We start from the raw sequence: 23,181 nt of genomic DNA on the forward strand, positions 1-23,181 counted from the left end.
CTCCTAGTCTCATCAGGTTTCCAGGATATCCACAATGAATATGCATGAATAGATTTACATATCAAGGAGGCAGTGCATACAAATCTATCTCATGCATGTTCATTATGGATATCCTGAAAATCTGATAGAACTAAATGTGCCTGAAGGACTGGGTTGAGAAGCACTGCCCTGGACTGATGCTGGTACTAGGGTCACACAGTACCTCTGCCCATGGACTGATAACTTTCCAGAGTCACATAGCACCTCTCTCCTTTAAACTGATGTCATTGTAAGGGTCACACAGCAGCCCTCTCCCATAAACTACTGACCTCATTACCAGGGTCACATGTCACTTCTCTGTCATAGACTGACACCATGTTGCCTCTCAACCATAGGCTGATGCCAGTAAGAGGGTCACACACCATCTCTCTCTCTCTGAAAGACTGATCCTATAACTAGGATTGCACACTACCTCTTTCCCATAGACTCATGGCATTAGAAGGCTCACATGCCACCTCTCTTTTTTGAATGGTGACTACCCTGCATATTTATTATCCTACTTTGAATTTTCATCTTCTTCTAGGAGTATGACTAAAAACTGCTCCCCTTTTGCATTTCTTTCAGTTAAGGGCATTAAGCAACTCAAGATCTCTGATAGATTTCTTGCTTATCTAGCCCCTAAAATCTGGCGTGAATATATTTCTTGCTTTATAGCTATTCCTGAATATACTTATTTCAGGAAGTTGTTAAAAACATCACTTTTTAAGAAGTTTCTCGTTAATTCAGACTGAGGGTTTGGGTATATTTTCTTATTTTTATTTGCCAAGAGGTTGTCTTGATTTTTATTCTTATTGTAAACCGCTTCGAACGTTTGGTGTTAGCGGTATATATATAATCTATAAACTGTAGATTACACCATTACCAGGGTCATACACCACCTCTCTCCCATAGATTGATGCCATTACCAGGGCATAGAATTAGGCTAGCAGGAAAATCACACACCCCCTCTCCAAAAGATTGACAGAAGTTTCGAGGTCACAGGCTATTTCTCCTACACAGTAAGGCATGCACCAGTGACTTTCTGTTGAGACCTTTGCTTTCATGTATTGATTTGGGAAAGCTTGCTGTGCCCTTTGCCATTTTACTTTGGTTTTGCAGCTGACGGGAGGTACAGCATGGAGTTATTGCTGATGGCTGTCACTCTTTTCCTCTGCTCTACATCTCATCTGGTAAGGTCTGAGTTTGCTGGTAGGACATCCTATGTTCACAAATGACTGCACAGAGAATAGACACAACTCTTTGTGAAGCAGCCAGAAGTTTGCATTAAGATATGTGTATGGGAAAGGTCTAGAGTTAACTGTAGAAAGCTTGAATGGGAGGATCCATTTTAAGAGACAACTGGCTTACTCTGTAAGAGAAGGTTATCAATAGAAATCAAACAAAATAAAACATGGAAAAGAAAATAAGATGATATCTTTTTTATTGGACATAACCTTTAAGAGTGGACTAACACAGCTACCACACCTCTCTGTAAGAGAAGCAAAGAGAGCTGATCCCTTGAGGAGATATGTTAGGATAGGAGGGGATCTTATTATTAGGAGGGGGATAGGATAAGGGGCTGTGAAATCCAAAGTCGGAGCCAGCTGCCTCTTCAAGGATTTCAGCCTGAGGGGGCCAGGAATGTACAATTGTTTTTAATTTATTTTTATGTGTGTTTGTTTTTTTGCCATGGATACACAGTTGAGTAAATCCTGTAGTAAACTGCTTACATTGAAACACCAGGTTTAAGGGCTAAAATGTACTTATTCACCTAAGGTACTAGACAGCAAAACTAAGCTAAATATAGGCAATAAACATTTTCAGAAGCAGAAGAAATATCTAAATAACAATACATATTATGGCATAGTAATGCTACTTATAATATCAATACCATTCATGTTAAAACATCTCAATAGACAGCACAGGGTATAAGAGGAAGAGGATGTGAAACGTTTAGACTGATATGATAGAGTAACAGAATTTGAGGGCTAACTTAAAGCACGTTGCATGTGGAGTCAGAAAGGTGCATAAATATGATTTCAGCTAGGGTAGGAGTGCATAAGCAAGTCCTGTTGCAGTGTATACAGCTGGTGTTAGTCAGAGTGTGTGTGTGTGTGCGTCTAGTTAGTCACTTCTTACAGTAAAGTGCACAACGTCTGTAACCCGTAGGTAGGACTCACTGTGATATCCCAAAAGCATTTGTGTCTCAGTATAAATTCAGTAACTCTTGTGTGAAACCCAGTATATTCATAAGCTATGTGTGTCTCCGTTTGCTGTCCATAGCCTATGTGTGAGACTCACTACGATATCTGTAACCGCTGTGTGAGACTCTGTTTTCTGCATAAAGTCAATAACCCCTGTGTAATATCTACTTATGTAACCCATCTGTGTGTCTCAATGTGAAGTCAATAACCCGTGTCATATCTATTAGTATAACCCATCTGTGTCGCAATATGAAGTCAATGACCCATACACGAAATCCATAACCCATCTATGTGTCTCAACTGCCATATCTTCTAGGTCAAACGTTGTAACAGCCTGAAACTCTTTTTTGGTATTAGATACAGTGTTACAAGCAATATGTCAAGGATCAGAAAGGCCTTCTTCATGTAGATATTGAGAGCTCCCTCTGAAGGACGAACCTATCTCTGAAAACATTTCCTGATTTTAATTGCATTTCTTTATTAAGGGTCTGCTCAAGAAAGCAGAAAAGAAGGTTGACCCAGGTAAGTGATTGTCATTCTGTTTATGGTTAGAGGTCTCTGCCTCCTGTCCACATCTATTCAGTGAGTGTTTCTCTCTCCTCTGTTGCAGTTGTCACTGATGGGCAGCTCTGCCACTTCCCCTTCCAATACAACAGGAAGATGCATTATACCTGCATTAAGAAAGGAAAGCATGGTGGGCAGCACTGGTGAGAACGTCCTCCATGCACATTCATGCCTTACAGGGGAGTTATTGACTAATTGCATCTTCTGGAAAGAGATGCACAATGCCTCCAGGTCCCCTGGGCTTGATTTCACAGCACACCAGATTTAGGGCAGGGGTCAGCAGCCAAATTGTACATTGGTTTCTGCTCATTACTGCTTCTAGTGGTAATTTGATCCTCTGATGTAAAATTAGCCTTTTTTAAATGTATTTTGTATTTTATATCTTGTGTTGTTTCAATCTCTCTACTATTGAAATGTAGATATGAATGGTTTCTTTCCTTTCTTTATGGTCTTTGTGTTTTTAGATTGTGCTCCACTTTGTCCTGCTTTGCCATTTAAAAAACATATAGCAAGTCTGCAATAAATAAATAAACTGGCTCTCCTCACAGCCCTGGCAGCGTTTTGATGCCCCGAGCTGTGAGTTGTGGTTGCCACAGGCTTCACTGTCCCAACTACGCTTGGCTCTGAGGCTTCCCCTACTCAGATTAGCCCCACTCACCTTTGGGCTTGATGGGCTAAGGACTCTCCTGCCATGGATGATAGACACTGAATCTACCTGTTTTTTTTTTTTCTTCTTGCTGAGTCTCTGCCTTTAAACAAAAAAAAAAAACCAAAACCATTTTCAGCTCTGATAGAAAAATCAGTCCTGGCCCCTACCAAAGGCTGAGGAAGAGGGAAGGTGAAACAATAGCCAACGACCTCCAGAGTTGTCAGTGCCCTAACTGGGTAAACTGAGTGTGTATGGGAGGAAAGGAGGCTGGACCTGGGTTCTGCACACTGGGCCTCTAGGATGGCTCAATCACTCTAAGCTCCATCCTGGAAGACCTAACCCTCAAGGTCCTTCCAGGCCAGCTTCAAGCTGCACAGGTGTAAGCTAGCTGTGAAGCCTTGTGGGGTGATGTCTTCAAACCAGTAGCTCCCAGTCTAAGCTAGACTGGAGGGACGATGAGGAATTAATTAAATTAAATTAAAATTTACACATACAGCTTTTGAGACTGTTCATAATCCTTCTGGCATTTCCTTTATTATGTCCTGATCTCTGCTTTCAGGTGTGCTCTGACTGAAAACTATGATCGGGACCAGCTGTGGGGATACTGTAATGAGCACATTAAAGTACAAGGTACAGTAGCCCAATCAGCACCAGGACGCAGCATTATTCATTGGGTCCAGTCACTATCAACTAGTGATATGGTGAATTAAGCAACCAACCCCAATGGGAGACAACGTTAGCCAGCTGTTGACAGAAATGTCTTACTCACTAGTGCTGAGTTCGGTGTTGTTCTCTCTATGTTTGGGGGAGTGTGTTGATTTGTGTATGTGTATGTGTGTGTGTGGTGCTGTTCCACACCTGCTTTGTATCACAGGCCTCTTTGCTGTGTATCTCAGGTAGCTCCACAGGCCCTGGGTTTGGTGTTGTTCTATTATGTGTTGCCCTGGGACTCCCTTTCAACCCTGCAGCTGTTTAGGGCTTGCAGGAGGCAGGTCCCGGTACACCATCAGTTTTTTTGGAGTTTGTTTTTTGGGAATGAGCTCTGTTGTACCTGGAATCAGGATTCTGGAACTTGAGCCTGCTTAAGTGGGTGTTCAATTACAAACAGCTTTACTGGCATATGCCTAGTCATTTTTCTGTACACAGAAGCATTGAAAGGTATTTACAAGAATATAAACAATAAGTTATATAATTAAAGACAGTAACATAAAGCATTAAGACTGGGTTCAATATAGAGATACACTAGCATTGCAGCACTGACAAAGACCAAATGCCCAGCTGCAAGAGCTGAAAGAAAAACAGAAAAATGAGTAAACCACTGTGCAGGAGGGGAAACAGTTCCGATGGGACCCAAAGTGCTGTAAGATGTTAGTTTTTCCTGGGCAGTTCCTTGAGAGCTCTAATATTAATGCTTTACTTGAGACCAGAGCTGCTCAACCATGCAATTGCTGTGCATTTTATACTTAAATACCATTTGCAGAGCCCTGCATTGGACAGTAGTCCCTTCCTGGACTGAATGGGTCTCTTCTCAGTTCCAGTCCTGGCTTAATTGCTGTACACATATTGTTTTAAAAATTCCTTATCTAACATTTGTGTACATGCTGGATCATATTTCCTTAGTGAATGCAGCAAAACTGATACATGTGTGGAAACACATATATAGTCGACCCCTGATGCAAGCACAGTGTCAAAACATGGCCCAAGTTGCATCTCTAAATAAATTCAAGTTTTCAACATTAATTCTTCAAGTCCACTGTGCTTCTTTTCTACTGTGTTTGTTCACTGTGCTGTTGATTCCCTCTCTCCTGTTACTGTGTTGCCCAGAGAGTATTTGGCCAGGTTGCCTTAATGAAATCCACAAACATAGCCCAATCTCTCCCTCTCCTTTGTGTGTAACTAGAAGGGATGCAGAGGGGGCCCCTACCTTCAAACATCCAAACATGTCAGCCACTGTATAGGTTTTGGATTCTGCAACTTCAGTCTCACAATACCTGTTAAAATACTAGTCTGGCTTCCAATTTCTGGGTTGTATATTGCTAAGGTTTGGCATGAAGGCTTTCCCCTAACAACAAAAAGTCAGAGGCCGGGGAGGATCTGGAACCTAAGACATAGTTCAGAGGAGTTTTCCGCTGCCACCAGGTCCACCTATTGCTTATAACAGACACTCTTATCAGCTTCTGTCCCTTTCTGGAAAAAGCCAGAAGATACACCTAATACCCACCTGCCTGTTTACTGCTGAGGTCAGAGTACAAGTATTATTTTATTGGTTTAGAGTTGAGGCACTGGGAATCCAGACAAGGTTCACATACTGCTGAATTCTCAAGTGCCCTACCTATTGACCCTACATATTTTAGGATTCTAAGCACTGCACAGTGTTTTTAGAACTGTGGTTCTCAACCCAGTCCTCAGATTTTCAGCACAACCCACAATGAATATGTATGAGATAGGTTTGTATGCAATGGAGGTAGTACATGCAAATGTATCTCATGCATATTCATTGTGGGTATGCTGAAAACCTGACTGGCTGGGTGTAACCTCAAGGACTGGATGGAGAGCCCCTGTTTTAGAAGGAGTTTGCTATAATTGGTTATGTAGAGGCCTGAAAGCTGTGTGTGCAAGAACTGGTAATAGCAGTCTGCTGCCAGTTAGCTTGTTCAGGTAGCTTAGGGTTTCAGAATAGTATACATAAGCCCCCCCCCCCCCCTCCCCCCCCAGGGAATGTATTCCTATTTCCTGCTTTTCTGTTATCCTTAGATCACTGTGAGAAGAAACCTTGTAGAAACGGAGGCACCTGTGAGAACACCTTGAAGAATTATCACTGCATTTGTCCAGCCCACTATACCGGGAGACAGTGCCAGAAAGGTTGGATGTCACAAAGGGGGATGATCAGTGTTTTTGTAGGAGACACACCTAGAGAGAGGTGTAAGAGAAAGGAACACACTGGTAGACAGGTGACTGCTCCATGAGTGAAAGTCTCTAGCAACACATGCAAAACAAGAACAGAACTGTACAAACCTTGGAAGGACTAGATCCCATCTTGTGGGGGGGGGGGGGGGGGGGGGGGAGGAATGCAGTGACAGTCCATAGGAAAACAAAAATGATTTCACTGGCTTAGAGCAAAACAGCAACCCAACGAGGCATCTTCAGAGAAGAAGCTCAGGAAGTGACCAACCTGGCAGATAGATGGGACACTCTGCAGGTATTTAAGCAGAAGATCCCCCACACTAGCCATAGATCATCCTCTTGGGTCTTCCTTACAGAGGGTAGGTAGAAGAGGGTAAAGATGGACAGAGTGCCTGCTGATTTCTCTCTCTTTGCTGCAGAAAGGTGCTTTGAATCTCAGTTGTTGCAGTATTTTGGTGAAGGGGAGCAATGGCTGAGATTTACACCCCAGACCCTGGAGGAGTGTCACTGCACTGCAAAGGGCGCAATGTGCAAACATGCACACGCCAAAGGTATGAATAAGACAAGAGGAGCGATCCAGGCTGTAAGGGAGGACTCAGGCACACGGAGAAGGATTAGTAAGAAGGGATGGCAGCATTCAATGTAGAAGTATTAAGCATATGGGGAGACAGATGTTTTGGGGAGATCTCAATAAGTCTTCCCTTACCACTTGTGAAAGAGTCACATTTGGTGTGACCCCCACACTGCCAAGGCCTCACTTTTCAGCTTGTTATCTTGAGTTTTGAACCTGCAACTCTCTGGTTCCCCCTAGGCTCTCTATAGATTCCTTACAGCTGGAGCAATGCACAAAGCAAATAATAAAACAAGGAAACAGCTCTTCTGTTATAATAAACCTTCTTCTGCTGTCACCAAAGCCTGCACAGACATTGTCATGACTGCCTAATAGGTGCAAGCAGAAAGGAGAGATGGACTGCTATCCCTGACTATTGAATACATCATGGTAAAGCTCTGCTCTTTCTTCAGAATGTACCTGGAACCCGTGCCTGAACAGAGGAAGATGTGCTGAGGTGAAGAAGTTGCTAGCCTGTGGCTGTCCAAAGAATTATGTAGGGCAGTTCTGTGAAATAGGTACAGTATAGTTCCTCTGAAATTTCCTTTTGAAAATTCAAGGTGGTAGGCACATATATGCCTGTGCATTTTTTTGGCACAGAATCTACCAAGCTCTAGAAAAGTCTTCAAGTTTCACCAGATCCCACCTCGTCCACATCATCAGGTACATCAAAGCTTACCCAACAGCCCTTCCACAAAATCGCTTACAAAAATGTTTACAAGAATTGGACCGAGAATGGATTCCTGTGACACACTTCTGGTAATGCCCTTATCCTCAGAGTGAGCTCCGTTTACTACTACCCATTGTTGCCTCTCACAGAACCAGGTTTTAACCCAGTAAGCCACTTGAGGTCCTGTACCAAAGCCACTCAATTTATTCAGAGGTTGCCAATGTGAATGACTTTACAGTAATCCAGGTACACCATGAGGCATATTTTCAAAGCACTTAGCCTCCCAAAGTTCCATAGAAACCTATGGAACTTAGCCTCCCAAAGTGCTTTGAAAATATGCCTCCATATCTCTCACCAAGCCAACTTTGTAATCACTTAGAGAAATTAACCAGATTCTTCTGAACACCTTCCTCCAGTAAAACAATGCTTACCAGAAACCTCACTATCCTCTGTTTTAGAAGCATTTCCATTAATTTACTTATCACAGAAGTCAGACTAACTGGCCTGTAGTTCCCAACCTCCTCCTCATTTCTGCTTGCATGGAGAAGAACCACATCTGCCATTTTCAAGTCCTCCAAGATCACCCCTGACTCTACAGAAGCATTGAAAAGATCAGACAGCACCTAGGTTCCTTCAGATATATCCCATCCAACCCCCCACCCCATCACTTTGTCTACTTTTAGTTTAATTAGTTAACTAGTGACTTTGAAAATGAGCCCCACTCTCCTGACATCAATTTCTGAGACTTCAGTCTGAGTCCAGGTCTGGAGGCTATTTGTTCATATGGAAAAGGGGATGGGACTTGATATACCACCTTTCTGTGGTTACAATCAAAGCAGTTTATATATTATGTACAGGTACTTATTTTTGCACCTGGGCAATGGAGTGACTGTAGTAAGAATTGAACCCACTTCATCAGGATGAAAGCCCAGGGCCCTAACCACTAGGCCACTCTTCTTCCACTCAAGTGATAGGCAGTAGAGATGGTCCAAAGAAGAACTTGTTTACTTCCAAAATCAGGTAATAGAGGAAACCTCTTCCTTTCTCTATCCCTTCTTTACTATAAGACGCTTTGTTCTCTTTTAAATCCAGTGAGGAGAGAGCTATATGATTCTTAAAATCATAGCATGCAAGCAATTTTCAATGGGATTGAGCTGGATGAAATAATCCTCCAGTGTGAAAAGGGCCTGAATGCAGAGGTAGCTACATGTAACTGCACTAACGTGTAGTTGCCTCTAGAAGGCGACACACACAAAGAGGTTGAATTAGCACAAGTCTGAAACCTGGTGCTACTGCTAATTCAGCTTCTTCCTCTGTTTGCTACCATGTGTGGAGTGGGGGAGTGGCCTAAGAGTTAGTGCAGTGGGTTTTGGACCTGGGGAACTGGGTTCAATTCCCACTGCAGCTCCTTGTGACCTTGGGCAAATCACTTAACTCTCCATTGCTCCAGGTACAAATAACCTTAGATTGTGGAATAAACATGTATGCAATATATGCACATGGATTTTAATTAATTAATTTATTTTCATTATTTGTATACCATCTAGACCTAAGCGGTTTACAATTTCTAAATGTGGGCGTTTATGGGGTAATGACTTGATTTATTGAGAATTCAAATACAAGAATGTAGTTTCCCTCCATTTATACCCATCTGCGAATATAACAATGGCAAAATGTACAAGTCATTTCCCCCCTTTAAAATTCGCTAGAACATACAAGGCAGGTAAAAGCGTCAATGCACTTTGCTGCCATGGGGCTTAGGGAAATTGTCAGTTGAACTAATGGACGAATAATAGGCCAAATATCTCAAACGTCACAAGATCTGAGCATTAAAAGAAAATAAGAGCGGAAAGAAAAAAGAGAAAATGATAAGTGGAGGAGTGGCCTAGTGGTTAGGGTGGTGGACTTTGGTCCTGAGGAACTGAGTTCGATTCCCGGCACAGGCAGCTCCTTGTGACTGTGGGCAAGTCATTTAACCGTCCATTGCCTGCCGCATTGAGCCTGCCATGAGTGGGAAAGCGTGGGATACAAATGTAACATAAATAAATAAGTAAGAAAGAACAGTGGAGGGAGGGGAGAAAAAAGATGTGAGGAGAAGGAGAAAGAAAAGCTGAGGAAGGGGTTAAGAGATCAGAGTGAAGGTATAAAAGGGAGAATGAGGAAAGGAAATATATGAGAAGAAAAAGTGGGGAGGGATTGGGTTTTCCAGCGGTGATGCTCCAAAACTGATTTGTTTCTTAGATCTCAGTCAGCTCTGTTACCAGGAAAATGGTGCTGACTATAGGGGAAGTGCAGATGTGACCATCTCTGGGACAGACTGCCTGCCATGGACCTCTGACATCGTGCAAAATGAGCTTTCTGTACAAATCAGAAACCATCAGCAGAGCCTGGGACTGGGCAGACATACATTCTGCAGGTGGGTAATACTGGAGGGAGAAGGACAGGTAATGAACAGGGTGTACAAATAACTCCTACAGAGAGTATTATAAATCAAGAATAGGAAGTACCACAGATGAGTAATACTGAAGTAATATGTAATTTATCTTTAAAATCAAGCATGGTACCACAAGATTGGAGGGTAGCCAATGTAACACTGACTTTTTTAAAAGGTTCCAGAGGTGATCCAGAAATTATAGACCAGTGAGTCTGATGTCGGTGCTGGGCAAAATGGTAAAGACTATTATAAAGAACAAAATTACAGAGCATATTCATAAGCATGGATTAATGAGACAAAGCATTTAGTGAAGGAAAATCTTGCCTCACCAATCTATTACATTTCTTTGAAGGGGTAAACAAACATGTGGATAAAGGTGAGCTGGTCGATATTGTGTATCTGGATTTTCAAAAGGCATTTGACAAAGTACCTCATCAAAGACTCCAGAGGAAATTGGAGAGTCATGGGATAGGAGGCAGTGTTCTATTGTGGATTAAAAACTGGTTGAAAGATAGAAAACAGAGAGTAGGGTTTAATGATCAGTATTCTTAATGGAGAAGGGTAGATAGTGAGGTTCCCCAGGGGGTCCATGCTAGGACTGCTTCTTTTAAAAATATTTATAAATGATCTAGAAGTGGGAGTAACTAGTGAGGTAGTTAAATTTGCTGATGATACAGTGTTATTCAAAGCTGTTAAATTGCAAGAGGATTGTGAAAAATTGCAAGAGGACCTCTAATGTGGAACCTTGCATTGTGTAGCTATAGTTTGGGTTCCTCTTTCCCACATGCATCACTTTGCACTTGCTCACATTAAACATCATCTGCCATTTAGACGCCCAGTCTCCCAGTTTACATAAGGTCCTCTTGCAATTTAACAACTTTGAATAACTTTGTGTCATCAGTTGTTGAGAGCTGGCCCAATGGAGTCAAGGCCAGGGAGTCACTGAAACAGCAAGGCTACAGACAGGAATAAGCAGAGCTGGAGCACTGGAACAGGTAGGACTGGAAGACTGGAATGTGCAGGACTGGAACAAGCAGGGCAGGAAGCAGCAGCTGGCCAGGCAACAAACACTAGAGAGGCACAACTCTGGAAGCCTGTTGCCAAAGCACTGGAGGAGTGTAGAGCACATCCTTATATATTCCTAGCCAGGAAGTGAAGTCATCTGTCAGCATTTCATCTAGGACTATAAAAGGGAAGTGCAGAAACCAGGAAGTAAACACTCACAACACAAGACTCTTTGGCACGGCATGCTGCAGGATTCTAGCGGCATCCTGAACCAGCATGGAGACAATGGAGTTTACAAAAACCTTTCTGCACCTCTTCAGAAATCTGATATGTAAATGATAACTGAAAATCAATAGTAACTCCTCAAAATATTTGAAATACTCCAAGTCTGGTATAGGGCAGCCAAACAGAACAGGGATCAATACAGCATGGGGCAGATGTCCAGAAATGCAGCAAACCTTCAACGTCTCCACATTTAGAACCAAATGAAGGTTCATAAACCAGCCCTGATACAGCAGAAACACTAGAATGAAGAGAAGACAAATCTGGTTTATCTGCCAAAGTGTAGCTCACCAGCAAAATATCATCTGCGATTCTGCGTAAACAAGCATACTTATTCCAAATTCTTGAACGAGCGTTACTAAAGAAGTAAGGAAAATATTGAACAACATAGAAAAAAGGGCAGAGCCTTGAGTCACCTGAGAGGCCTCTTCTGCCTGGTTAATTCACTTTGAATATTGACTCTATAGGGTAATGCCAAGTCCTAGAAACTCCCCTATTCAAACAGCGCGGTTTGGACACACCCTTAGTAGTTTGGGTTTGTCTACACAGCCATTTAAAAATTGATGTAAACCATTTAAGGGCTACTCCACATCTCACCTAAATGTTCCAGCATAATATGATCACTCAGCATATCACATGTAACTGATATCAATACAGAGAAACAAATAGGAAATATTCTTTACTTCTAAACCCCACAACACAAAATCAAGCAAGAAAATCATTAGAGTCTCTGTGCCATGTCCTCATCAAAACAGGTTATGTTGAATCAACTTTCCTAAAAATGGCAGCGTGGAAATCGGACTGGATCATGCTGCTTGAGGGATAGTAAGACCTATTATAAAGAACCTGTCTATGGCCCTATTAAGTAAGTCCAAAAGTCAAAAAGGATCAAACCAAATCATGCAGACATTTTTAACTTCACACCAACAACTGAGATATTATAGAAAACATACCGAGCTGGGTGCACTTTATCCAAAATATTCAGAGCCATTTCCTCATCTACCTTTCTATTTCATTGATTAAGTATTTTAATGAGTTTGAAGAAAGTTTCACATAGATTCTATTGCTAGCTTCTTGCTAGACACCTCTATTAGTGTTTTTCCATGTCTAGGATTTAGGGTCCAGAATTATAGGGTTATGGAAGGAGCTGTGCTGCCTGGCTTCTGGCCAAAGACCATCACTACAAGGATCAGGCTGGGTATACTGGGAAGGAGGAAGGGGAGATATAAGGAAGAAATGCTCAGCTAGTAGGTTGTGAATGTGGGCTAACGGTGCCAGATCCCAGCTCTGGTTCTGATTGAGCTGAAGTACAAAGAAGCAGAAGAAAAATGGCAGATTAGAAACAAAGATGATATTGAGCTATTTGAACAACCAATTCTATGTCTTTGATTCTCCTCCTAGAAACCCTGATAACGACTCACAACCCTGGTGTTACATTCTGAAAGAGCATCAGCTCAGCTGGGAGTACTGCAGCATCCCACAGTGCAATGACACCCAGAATAGTGAACAAGGTAATGTCCCATGAGGGGAACACATCTGATCTGTGAAGACCGTGAGTAAAGCACCCTCCTGGATGTCTGTTACTAGAACAGAAAAGTGTTAGGGAGATAGATGCAGAGATCCATTTTTAGGAATACCTGGTAAATACACTGAAACAAGATCCACCTAGAGGAGGAAGTATCTGTTACCTGCACTGCTCATGATGCCTTTGTGAGCAGGGATTTTTCTCTGGTGTTTTTCTGCAGTGCTAACCACACCCAACAACGATGATAGAAAGTTAGAGGAACCAATGGAAGGCAGCAGCAAACTACTTGAGCATTGTGGAAAGAGATATAAGAAGTGCCCCTCTGTAATTGACCGCATTGTTGGAGGGCTGGTGGCACTTCCAGCTTCTCACCCATACATTGCAGCAATCTATATGGGAACAACTTTCTGTGGAGGAAGCTTGATCACCTCCTGCTGGATAGTGACTGCAGCTCATTGTTTACAACACAGGTAAGCTCACCTTAGCTCCTCCCTGTATTACTGTTGCTTCAGAGATAACAATAAAGAAAGCCACACTTTCTTTGTGGGTACAAATTAATGTCCATCATAAAGTATAAAGCTCCCCATCTGTTCAGAGTAGAGAGCTGCACGGGAACGGGGTTTGCGGGAATCCCACGGAACCCACGGGATTCCCGCAGGGACGGAAGCAGTTCTGCGGGATTCCCGCGGGGACGGAAGCAGTTCTGCGGGGTTCCCACGGGGACGGAAGCAGTTCCTGCGGGGTTCCCGTGGAAGTGTAAGCTACACCTGCACCAGCCTCTCATCTACCGAGTACCAAGGTCTTTGAGTGCTGTCTCCTCCTCCTCCTTGCTTTAACAGCACAAATGTGGAAAGTCTTCCATTAAGGAAGTGGTAGAGACACAAATGATGATGGAATTCAAAAAGGCGTGGGATGAACACAGAGGATCTCTAATTAGAAAATGGAAGTTATAAAAAACCTAACCTTAAATGGCTGCATGTATGTGGATGTGTGAAGTAATACTTAGATGGCGACTCTGGCTGTGATTAACTAGGACCAATACTGGGCAGACTTGTATGGTCTGTGTCTAATATATGGAAGTCTGGTTTAGGATAGGCTGGAAAGGGCTTAGACAGCAACTTCAGTGGCTGGAACATAAGGACAGTTCTGGACAGATTTTTATGATCTGTGTCCCACAAATGAGAAGACGCATTGACTGGAGTGGGCTTCAACGACAACTCCAGCAGTTGGAACATAAGGATAGGGCCAGATAGACTTCTATGGTCTATGTTCCAGAAACACAAAAGAAAGACCATAATCAAGTATATAATATCACACTCGTTGATTTAATCATGAATTGATAATGAGTGTGACTATTGGGCAGACTGGATGGACCATTCAGGTCTTTATTTGCTGTCACTTACTATGTTACAATTAATCCTCTTTGCTCCCAGGCTGATGAGCAGACCTCAGCTCTGACACAGGCATGAGCATCAGATGTCACCTGACCTACTGGCGCGTGCATGTGGTGACCTCTCAGCACACAGTGCCAGTAAATCAGAGACAAATCTTACATGTGCACACCAGAGTGTTCCAAGTTTCAGCTTCCATTCCTTCCTTGCCTACAGTGCTGTGGCTCAAATCCAGAGAGAGACTGAGGGAGCTGACTGGAATTTTCTTTTATGTACCATTAAATTCATACAGTGATGGGTGAGGATGGGTTAAATTCTTGCGGGGACGGGTGGGGATGGGTTAAATTCTTGCGGGGATGGGTTGGGATGGGTTACATTTTTGTGGGGATGGGTAAGATTCCAGTGGGGATGGGTAAGATTCCAGCAGGGACGGGCGGGGATGGGTAAGCTTTCTGTCCCCGTGCAACTCTCTAGTTCAGAGACACCAGATTGCAGTAGCATTTATTCCCAACTCTAAATGGTTCTGGACAGCTTATCTTCTCCAGCTGGCATCTGAAAGCAATCCCAATCGAAGATTTATTCACTTATCTATATGTCTGATATTCAGTGGTCTTATCCTTGAAAATGAACTCTTAGACAATAGACAAAAATATTCAAACAACAATACACTTTGTGCATAGTATGATCACACATTAAAACATCTTAATAGCATAGGTGTAAACAGAGGTGGAACACATAAGATAGAACATAGGAGTTTGATAGAAACAAGGATGACAATCTTAAGGAAAAATTGCACATGGGTCCGAAATGTGCAGGAAAATGACCTTGACTAGAGAAGGAGTGGATAAGCAAGTCTTCTCCAGCATGTGCAGCTGGTGTCAGCCCTTGTCCGGACAACTTGCTAGTTAGTTGCTTCTTCCATTAAAGGCTTGTGAGAAAAGTCAAGCTGATAAATGGGTGACTAATCCACTTAAGTTGTGACTGCAATGTGTGTAGTCTCATTAAACGGATTAATTTATCCAGAGAGTAGCTGAATATTGCTATTTGAATAAACTGTTGCCCCGAACCCACAATGCCCAGGTTCCTCAATTTAAATGGAGAAATTGTGGTTGGATTTTGAGCTGCCCGGCCAGAATTTCTATTAATTAGCACTGAATTCTTTTTAAAAATGTTTATGCAGTTACTATTGTAACATGAATATCTGTTGCAAAACTGTCCTGCCCGAAGAATGGGTGAATGTGCCTTACTTGTTTCATTTGCACAAAACACTTTCTCGCTATTGCCCAGATGTGCACATTCAAGAGATAAGCCTCAGCCACTATAAGACCGACACTGGCGAACTTTCACTGGGCAGAGCTATTCTGTCAATACCACGAAGAGCTTTGCTTCAGCATTTTATCTTAGCTGACCCAGAATACCTTGTTTTCTAAAGAGGCCAGTTTTAAGTTACTGGTCCACAATCAATTGAATATTGCAGCCAAACGCTGACTGAATTCTAGAAATGATTCTTTGCCATGAGTTACTTATTGGGGTACCAGAAAAAATACGATAAGAAACCCCAGAGACTTGGAAAAGTTTCTCCAGAAGTTGTACATATTTGTTAAGTAACATTGGTGACAATAAGGAGCTCTGTAGGAGTCAACACTACAGTGGATGAGGTTTAGATGAATTTAATTTATTTACAGGTATCTTTTATATCATCCAGAGAAGTATATAGCATAATGGGCTAGATTCTATATATCACACCTAAAAAAATCCGTGCAGAAAAAAAAATATGCCTAGGCGTATTCTTAAAATACAGCTAGATTTAGGCGTGGTTTATAGAATATGCCTAAATTTCGGCGTGGTTTGTACAATACACTGAGCAGCCGCCCACTTGGTGTAAATACAGTGATACCTCGGTTTTCTTTGATAATCCATCCGAAAACAATCAATGAAAACCGAAACAGACGAAAACCTTGGCAATTATTTCCATAAGAATCAATGTAAATCCAATTAATTTGTTCTAGACACTCCAAAATACATACCAAAAACACATTTTATAGAGAATAAATATAGTCCCATGATGGAGCTAAAGGGAAAGGGTTAACTTATTAGCAAGGGAAACACTTAACAGGGAAAATGAGATTTGATCACATGTGATTTTATCTTGCGTGCGTTGCGTTAGACGCACAGGGTGATGCTCACACAATGAGAAACAACGCCACAATGAGCAGGAGAACGCGTGGGTCGCCCATTGTTTTCACAAAATTAGCAGTGAAAACCGAGGCAAACAATGAAATCCGAGACAAAGTTTTCACTGAAAAATCAACAAAAACTGAAACTGACAATAACCTTAGTCAACGAAAACCTAGGTTTCACTGTATCTGGAATTAATTAGGCGCAGACCAGGTGTATTCTATAAGAATGCATATAGATTTAAAAAAAAAAAAAAAGAATGACCCACCCATTCCACAGCCATGACCACACCCCCTTGTTCAGCTATACACATTAGAATTTACGCACATCACATTAGAGAATACGCTTAGACAGTTGTGCGTCTAAATTCTAACTAATGCCAATTAGTGTCAATAATTGTTTGTTACCTGGCAATTATCAGTGCTGATTGACTTGTTAACTAAATTGCATGAGAAAATCCAGAATATGACAGACTTTGCACACAACCTAAGTTGCAGTTTATAGAATTCTGGAGAATGTGTCTTTTCTATCAGAAAGGAACCTAACTATTCAAAGGCCAAACCTGTTATACTGAAATCTGATGTTTGTCTGTAGGCCAGATGTTTCCCAGATCACTGTTGTGCTAGGACAGACCAGCTTCAACAGGAGCAGTGCAGACTCAGCGGAGTTTGAGGTGCAGGAATACATCCTACATGAACGATATTCTGCCTTCACCTACGAACATGACATTGGTAAGAGCCATTCTGCCTGTGCACGAGTCATCTCCCGAAAGACTGCCTGTGATGCTTTGAATCTGCTCTCTGGGCTGTCACGAAAAGGGCAAAACATTACACTACTTTAAGAGTAATACCTAGTGTCAAATTGACCAAGGAATTTTCCAGTAAGCACAGCAATCTTTGTAGATTGTAGAACCTTTGGGCAGTCTAGCAAAGATTCACCCAACAGAAGCAGCTAGTAGCCATCAAAATACAATTTATTAATTAATTGACCTTTAATAGTAGTGCAAAATACTGTGTCTGTATTGTCCTATTATTAAAACATTCAACAGCTGCCCAACATGTTTCGACAACAGGTACCTGTATCGGGGCAAAATCAGTCTCTTTCATAAGGACAACTATCACACCTAAAACCATACAACACATTTAAAGTCACAAATAAATAAATAGATGTTGAATTAAAAACAAATATGTATAAGAGCACCATATCAAGAAGTGAACACGTGCACATTAAAAGTGACTGGGCATTTAAATAATAAAAAGTGACTAAATCAATCAATCAATCAATGTAAACATAAAAAAGGAAGGGTATTACCTTTCAAGAGGGTTGGGTTTTTTGAGATTTTCATATTTATATTTCTCTGTATTCACAAGTTTTATATGTAACCCTCTCTTTTCTTAGCAGTGCATACTGGTCCCTTGGGTTCCACTCTAGGCAACCTTGATACTTTAGACTGCCTTCTTTTAAGGTAATGACCTCCCTTTTTCATTGATTGATTGATTGGACACTATGGGGGTCAATATTCAGAGCAATTTAACCAGCCAGAAATGGCTCCTGGCCAGTTAAATCGCTTGTTTGGGGCTGTCCACTGATATGGCATTTAACTGGTTAGAGAGCTAAAGTCAAAGCTAGCGATTATAAGGGCAGTTTGTGGGCACAGTTGGCACTTTTGTAGTTAAGAGCTGATATTCAGCACTTGTCTAAGTTTAATGGTTAAATCATGTTACGTAAAAGTCAGTCCTATCTTTATGAGGTGTTACTTAGGCAATTAAGAGCTGAATATTGCAGGTAACTCATAAGAGAGAGTCGGCTTCATAAATTTGGATATTCAGTGCTGTGCCCGTACATGGCCTGACATTAGATATCTGGGAATAACGCCACCAGTGGCTAAAAATGTGAGCTACTACCAGCTGAATATCGATCCCTCTGTTTATCGCAACAAGTGCTCCTGGACAAAGCGCTTTCAGTATTATTGAACAAAGGACGGCGCCATTAAGTAGAGAACTGAGCAGGGTGATTCTGTGGCTGACAGAGATAACAGCAGTCCAGGCTTATAACTAGTTAAGAGTTGGGGGTCCGTCTAGGATAAGCAGTACAAAAATCATAGAGGCGATTATATTAAGACTTTTGTGACATCACAATAATTCAACCCCCTCCCCATAGTCACACATCGTCACAAAAGTCTCAGTCCTCTCCCTCTCGGAGCATGACATTTAGGGATAACCCCTATTGTGTAACAGATGTGGTCAGTTGTTCAGATTTTGCATTTTTTGACGCTTTGCTATTTTTTTATATAGTCTTGTTTATGAATTGACTTGTTATCATTTAGCTCCTTAGTGCTGTTGTGAACACTAAATGGGTAAATCTCTTCATAAAGGTGGTTAATAAGTTCCAATTAATAAATAGAATATACAGTGGTGTTTTGCTAAAATGCTCTGTTGTTGTTGGTGTGTTCTCAGCCCTTGTGCATTTAAAAACAAGAAAGGATGGACAATGTGCGGAGTTCTCAAGGTTCATCTTGCCTGTGTGTCTACCTAGTACCTCTGACCCTATCAGCCCAGGCACGCGCTGCGAGATTTCTGGATGGGGTTATCCTTATGAAGGTAAGACATTACAGGAAGAGGAAAAGTGGGCATCTTCATTGAGGAGCCCTGATGTTCTGTGATGGGAGTTTATTCTATAACAGAATCTTAATGGTTAGTGCAGCAGGTTGTGAGCCTAGCAACCTGGGTTCAAGTCCCACCACAGCTCCCTGTGACCTTGGGCAAGTCACTTAACCCTCCATTGCCCCAGGTACAAAAACATAGATTGTGTGCCCCCTAGGGACAGAGAAAGTACCTGCATATAAAGTGTACAGCACTGTGTACATCAAGTAGTGCTATATAAATGATTAGTAGTAGTTGATGCCTGGGTTCCATTATAGATTATCAGTGCACTTCACATCTAGGCACCAGCAGTTATCCCATCTCGAGAGCTGGCATAAATTTGGGCACCTAAATGTAGCAGGAATGTGCACAACTTACAGTACTTTTGCAAGAAGCCTCTGCCCAGGTCTAGCCCATTTCTCCTCTGTGTACACCTTGCAAAAGTCAGTTGTGCAGATATTTACAGAATTGTGCTTACGTGGTCCAGTACCACTCATAGGGGGGTGTGCGCACATAGGGCCATAAATGCTAGTATTCTAAACATACAATGCACAGTAAATATGGCTGTCTAGATAACAGAATTGTCCCTTATACTTAATTAAAGCCTAGGACAGGAGGACAAGATGACAGACAGACTTAACCTGTCCGGAAAACTCCAGCATTGTAATTTCTGGGAAAAAAGTTGGCTTGTTGTGTACCAATACCTAGTGTGGTAAAACAGTCTCCCACTGTGATTGCCTGATATGCACACAGCTGGTTCTGGAGCTGGGATATTCCCTTCCTTATGTCCCCAGTGCTGCTGCCTCCTGTCCTCTTCCCAGTTTTTAACTGACAGAGGAGCACATGTAGCATGATACAGCTGGAACTTTCCTGCAGCCGATACACGTTTCAAATGAATTATTGTAAGAAACGGGATCTAATACCTCCTCTCCTTCTTCCTTCAGGAGCTGGATATCATTCAGACTACCTGCAGGAAGCCGTGGTTCCCATTCTCTCACAAGAGCATTGCAAGTCCCCTGAGCTTCATGGAAGTCGCCTCCTTGATGGCATGCTGTGTGCTGGATACCCGGAGGGAGAGACAGATGCCTGCCAGGTGACTCCAATTGCTTTATTTGCAGCTGCAAGTTGAATGGGGATGGGGTTGGGATCCCAATCAGCATGACATCTGTTCAAATTAGAGAACAATGATCACAGCCCTTTGCATGGGTACCTGTCCGTGGCAGTCTGAATATCCAGCTGAAAGCATGTAGTGGTATTCCACAACATCTGCACACATGACTATATTACATTTCCAAGTCTACATATGTTATTCTCCCTTAAAAAAAAGTGCCCAGGTTGTTTGATGCCCAAGTAAAGGTTTGAAAAGTAAAATATATACCTGCAGAAAATTGTCCTCTAAGGGAGATGAAGTGGCAACAGGCTGAGAACCAGGAAATTCAGGGTTCAGAAGTAGAGAGGTGTGGTAGCCGTGTTAGTCCACTCTTAAAGGTTATCAATAGAAATCAAACAAAATAAAACATGGAAAAGAAAATAAGATGATACCTTTTTTATTGGACATAACTTAATACATTTCTTGATTAGCTTTCGAAGGTTGCCCTTCTTCGTCAGATCGGAAATAAGCAAATGTGGTAGCAGATAGTATATAAGAGAAACATCAAAGCATTACTTTGACAGTCTGAAGATAATCCTGCCACTGACAAAATGAAGGCAGGAAAATCAACTCACAAACTATCTGCTGATAAAATAATATAATTCTCTGCGGATCACAGTATAGTCCAAGGAGGTTTGAATGACAGAAGATTGTGTCATGTGACAAGGCTGAAGCTGTCTACAACCAAGGAGATTTAATTACTTCCCTACATGCAGCCACCATCTTGATACACTCAAAGTACATGACTTTGTATGGTGGTAAGCTTCGCCTACTGGCTTTAGGCCAGATCATGGGCCAAGCATTCTTCCACCATCTCCTGTCAGTTAAACGTCCTTGGTATAATCACAATACAAAAAAAAAAAGATCTCAGGCATTAGTATCCATTAGCCCTACCAGATCAACTGCTCACAGGCTATGCTACCTTCAATCATACAGTCAAATAACTATTATCTGTAATTTCTTACATTTTCAGATCAATATACTGTAGTCTTTATTCAAAATGATTTCAAATATGTGTTGTGGAAGCCACTGAAAATATAAAGTCAAAGAAGCTCAAACAGTCCAAATAACATTCAAAATCAAATAACGTATTCATTCAAAATTCCAATCTCCACACCGCTTTCTTCTGTGGCAGATGTTTTAAATGCCTTCAATTTCATTCTCCATTCCACCATCTTAAACTAGCCAGTTCCCTAGTTTTCAGGTGAAAATCCATCATTGCTCTTTGTTGCACTTTTTTTTTTTTTTTACAAACGTCACCTCACCATTAAGTTGACTGTAACTAGTCAGTCACCAGACACTGCAAATCATTAAACCATATTTCTTTGCACAATGTTTTGCTAAAGGATCTTCAGATTTTTAATGATTAACAGAATAGTGACATTCTATCAAACGAGTTTAACGCTTCAGATGTTTGCCCAGTGTACAATGGCATTGAATCTAATAAATTACATATCTGGATTCAGAAGACAAATGGTATAAATGCATAAGGTTTACCTGTTGCAGGATCTTTAAACTGGGTGATTTTGTCTGGGCTGTTATGTCACACAGAGAACGAAGTTGGCTTTTAAATTATTGAGAAAGTGCTATAATAAAATTAAACTTATGGTCCACAAGGGGAGGAGGTTGGTAGGTTAGTTGCAATAGCCCTAGAAATAATGAAAGAAACTCTATCAAGACCTACACTGAGAGGGGTAGGGAGGGGAAATAGAAAAAGGAAAATATGTATTATGGCTGGATGCTGTGATTTTAAATAGCACTTTTTAGATACAAAACTGTGTTTTGTATTGGCATTTTGACAATAATGTTACATAAGAACATAAGAGTAGTCATACTGGGTCAGACCAATGGTCCATCCATTATCCTGTTTCCAACAGTGGCTAAAGCCAGATCACAAGTACCTGGCAGAAACCCAAATTGTGGCAACACTCCATGCAACAACTCCCAGGGCAAGCAGTTGTTTCCTCATGGACTTTTCCTCCAGGAACTTGTCCAAACCTTTTTTAAACCCAGATACGCTAACTGCTGTTACTACATCCTCTGGCAAAGAGTTACAGAGCGTAACTATTCATTGAGTGAAAAAAATATTTCTTCCTATTTGTTTTAAAAGTATTTTTATGTAACTTCCTTGAGTATCCCCTAGTCTTTGTACTTTTGGAACAAGTAAAAAATCGATTTACTTCTACACTCAGGATTTTGTAGATCTTAATCATAGCTCCCCTCATCCATCTCTTTTCCAAGCTGAAGAGCCCTAACCTCTTTAGCCTTTCCTCATATGAGCATTTTGGTTGCTCTTCTTTGAACCTTTTCTAATTCCGCTATATCTTTTTTGAGAAACGGCGACCAGAACTGAATGCAGTACTCAAGGTGAGGTTGCACCATGGAGTGATACAGAGGCATTATAGTATTTATATCTTATTCATCATCCCTTTCCTAATAATTCGTAGTATCCTGTTTGCTTTTTTGGCCGCTGCCACACATTGAGAAGATTTCAATGTATTATCTACAACACCTAGATCTTTTTCTTGGTGCTGACCCCCAAGGTGGACCATAGCATCATGTAACTATGATTCGGATTATTCTTTCCAATGTACATCACCTTGCATTTATCCATATTAAATTTCATCTGCTATTTTAATGCCCAATCTTCTAATTTCCTAAGGTCTTCCTGCAATATTTCATAGTCCACGTGTGTTTTAACAACCTTGAATAATTTTGTGTCATCTTTGTTTCCAATAAAGAGAATTTTTTAAAAGGGTGATTTTCAGCAAACCAGACAGAACAATGACCGCACTATCAATGTTCTCCTACAATGTCCAGTATTCTTCCTATATGGGCAAAACACAAGTGTAACAGGTAGGGGGAGGTATGGGCCTGGGTCCACCTGTCTGCAGTGCACTGCACCAACCACTAGACTACTCCAGGGACCTGCATGCTGCTCTAATAGACTTGAGT

General features: G+C 41.5%; 1 protein-coding gene across 1 annotated transcript in view; it reads left to right on the top strand.

Moving 5' to 3' along the window:
• The first annotated feature begins 493 nt into the window (after positions 1–493).
• F12 (coagulation factor XII) overlaps positions 494–23,181 on the top strand; it is a 28,606-nt gene continuing 5,918 nt past the window's right edge. The window contains exons 1-14 of the mRNA XM_030213211.1: positions 494–510; positions 1,138–1,208; positions 2,708–2,744; positions 2,833–2,929; positions 3,995–4,065; positions 6,190–6,297; positions 6,759–6,890; positions 7,363–7,467; positions 9,861–10,035; positions 12,742–12,851; positions 13,086–13,335; positions 17,029–17,165; positions 18,891–19,034; positions 20,021–20,169. Coding sequence (XP_030069071.1) covers positions 1,155–1,208; positions 2,708–2,744; positions 2,833–2,929; positions 3,995–4,065; positions 6,190–6,297; positions 6,759–6,890; positions 7,363–7,467; positions 9,861–10,035; positions 12,742–12,851; positions 13,086–13,335; positions 17,029–17,165; positions 18,891–19,034; positions 20,021–20,169 — 1,569 coding nt within the window. The 5' untranslated portion in view covers positions 494–510; positions 1,138–1,154. The remainder of the gene's footprint in view (positions 511–1,137; positions 1,209–2,707; positions 2,745–2,832; positions 2,930–3,994; positions 4,066–6,189; positions 6,298–6,758; positions 6,891–7,362; positions 7,468–9,860; positions 10,036–12,741; positions 12,852–13,085; positions 13,336–17,028; positions 17,166–18,890; positions 19,035–20,020; positions 20,170–23,181) is intronic.

The sequence above is a fragment of the Microcaecilia unicolor genome, chromosome 8 (genome assembly GCF_901765095.1).
Source record: "Microcaecilia unicolor chromosome 8, aMicUni1.1, whole genome shotgun sequence".
NCBI lineage: Eukaryota > Metazoa > Chordata > Amphibia > Gymnophiona > Siphonopidae > Microcaecilia > Microcaecilia unicolor.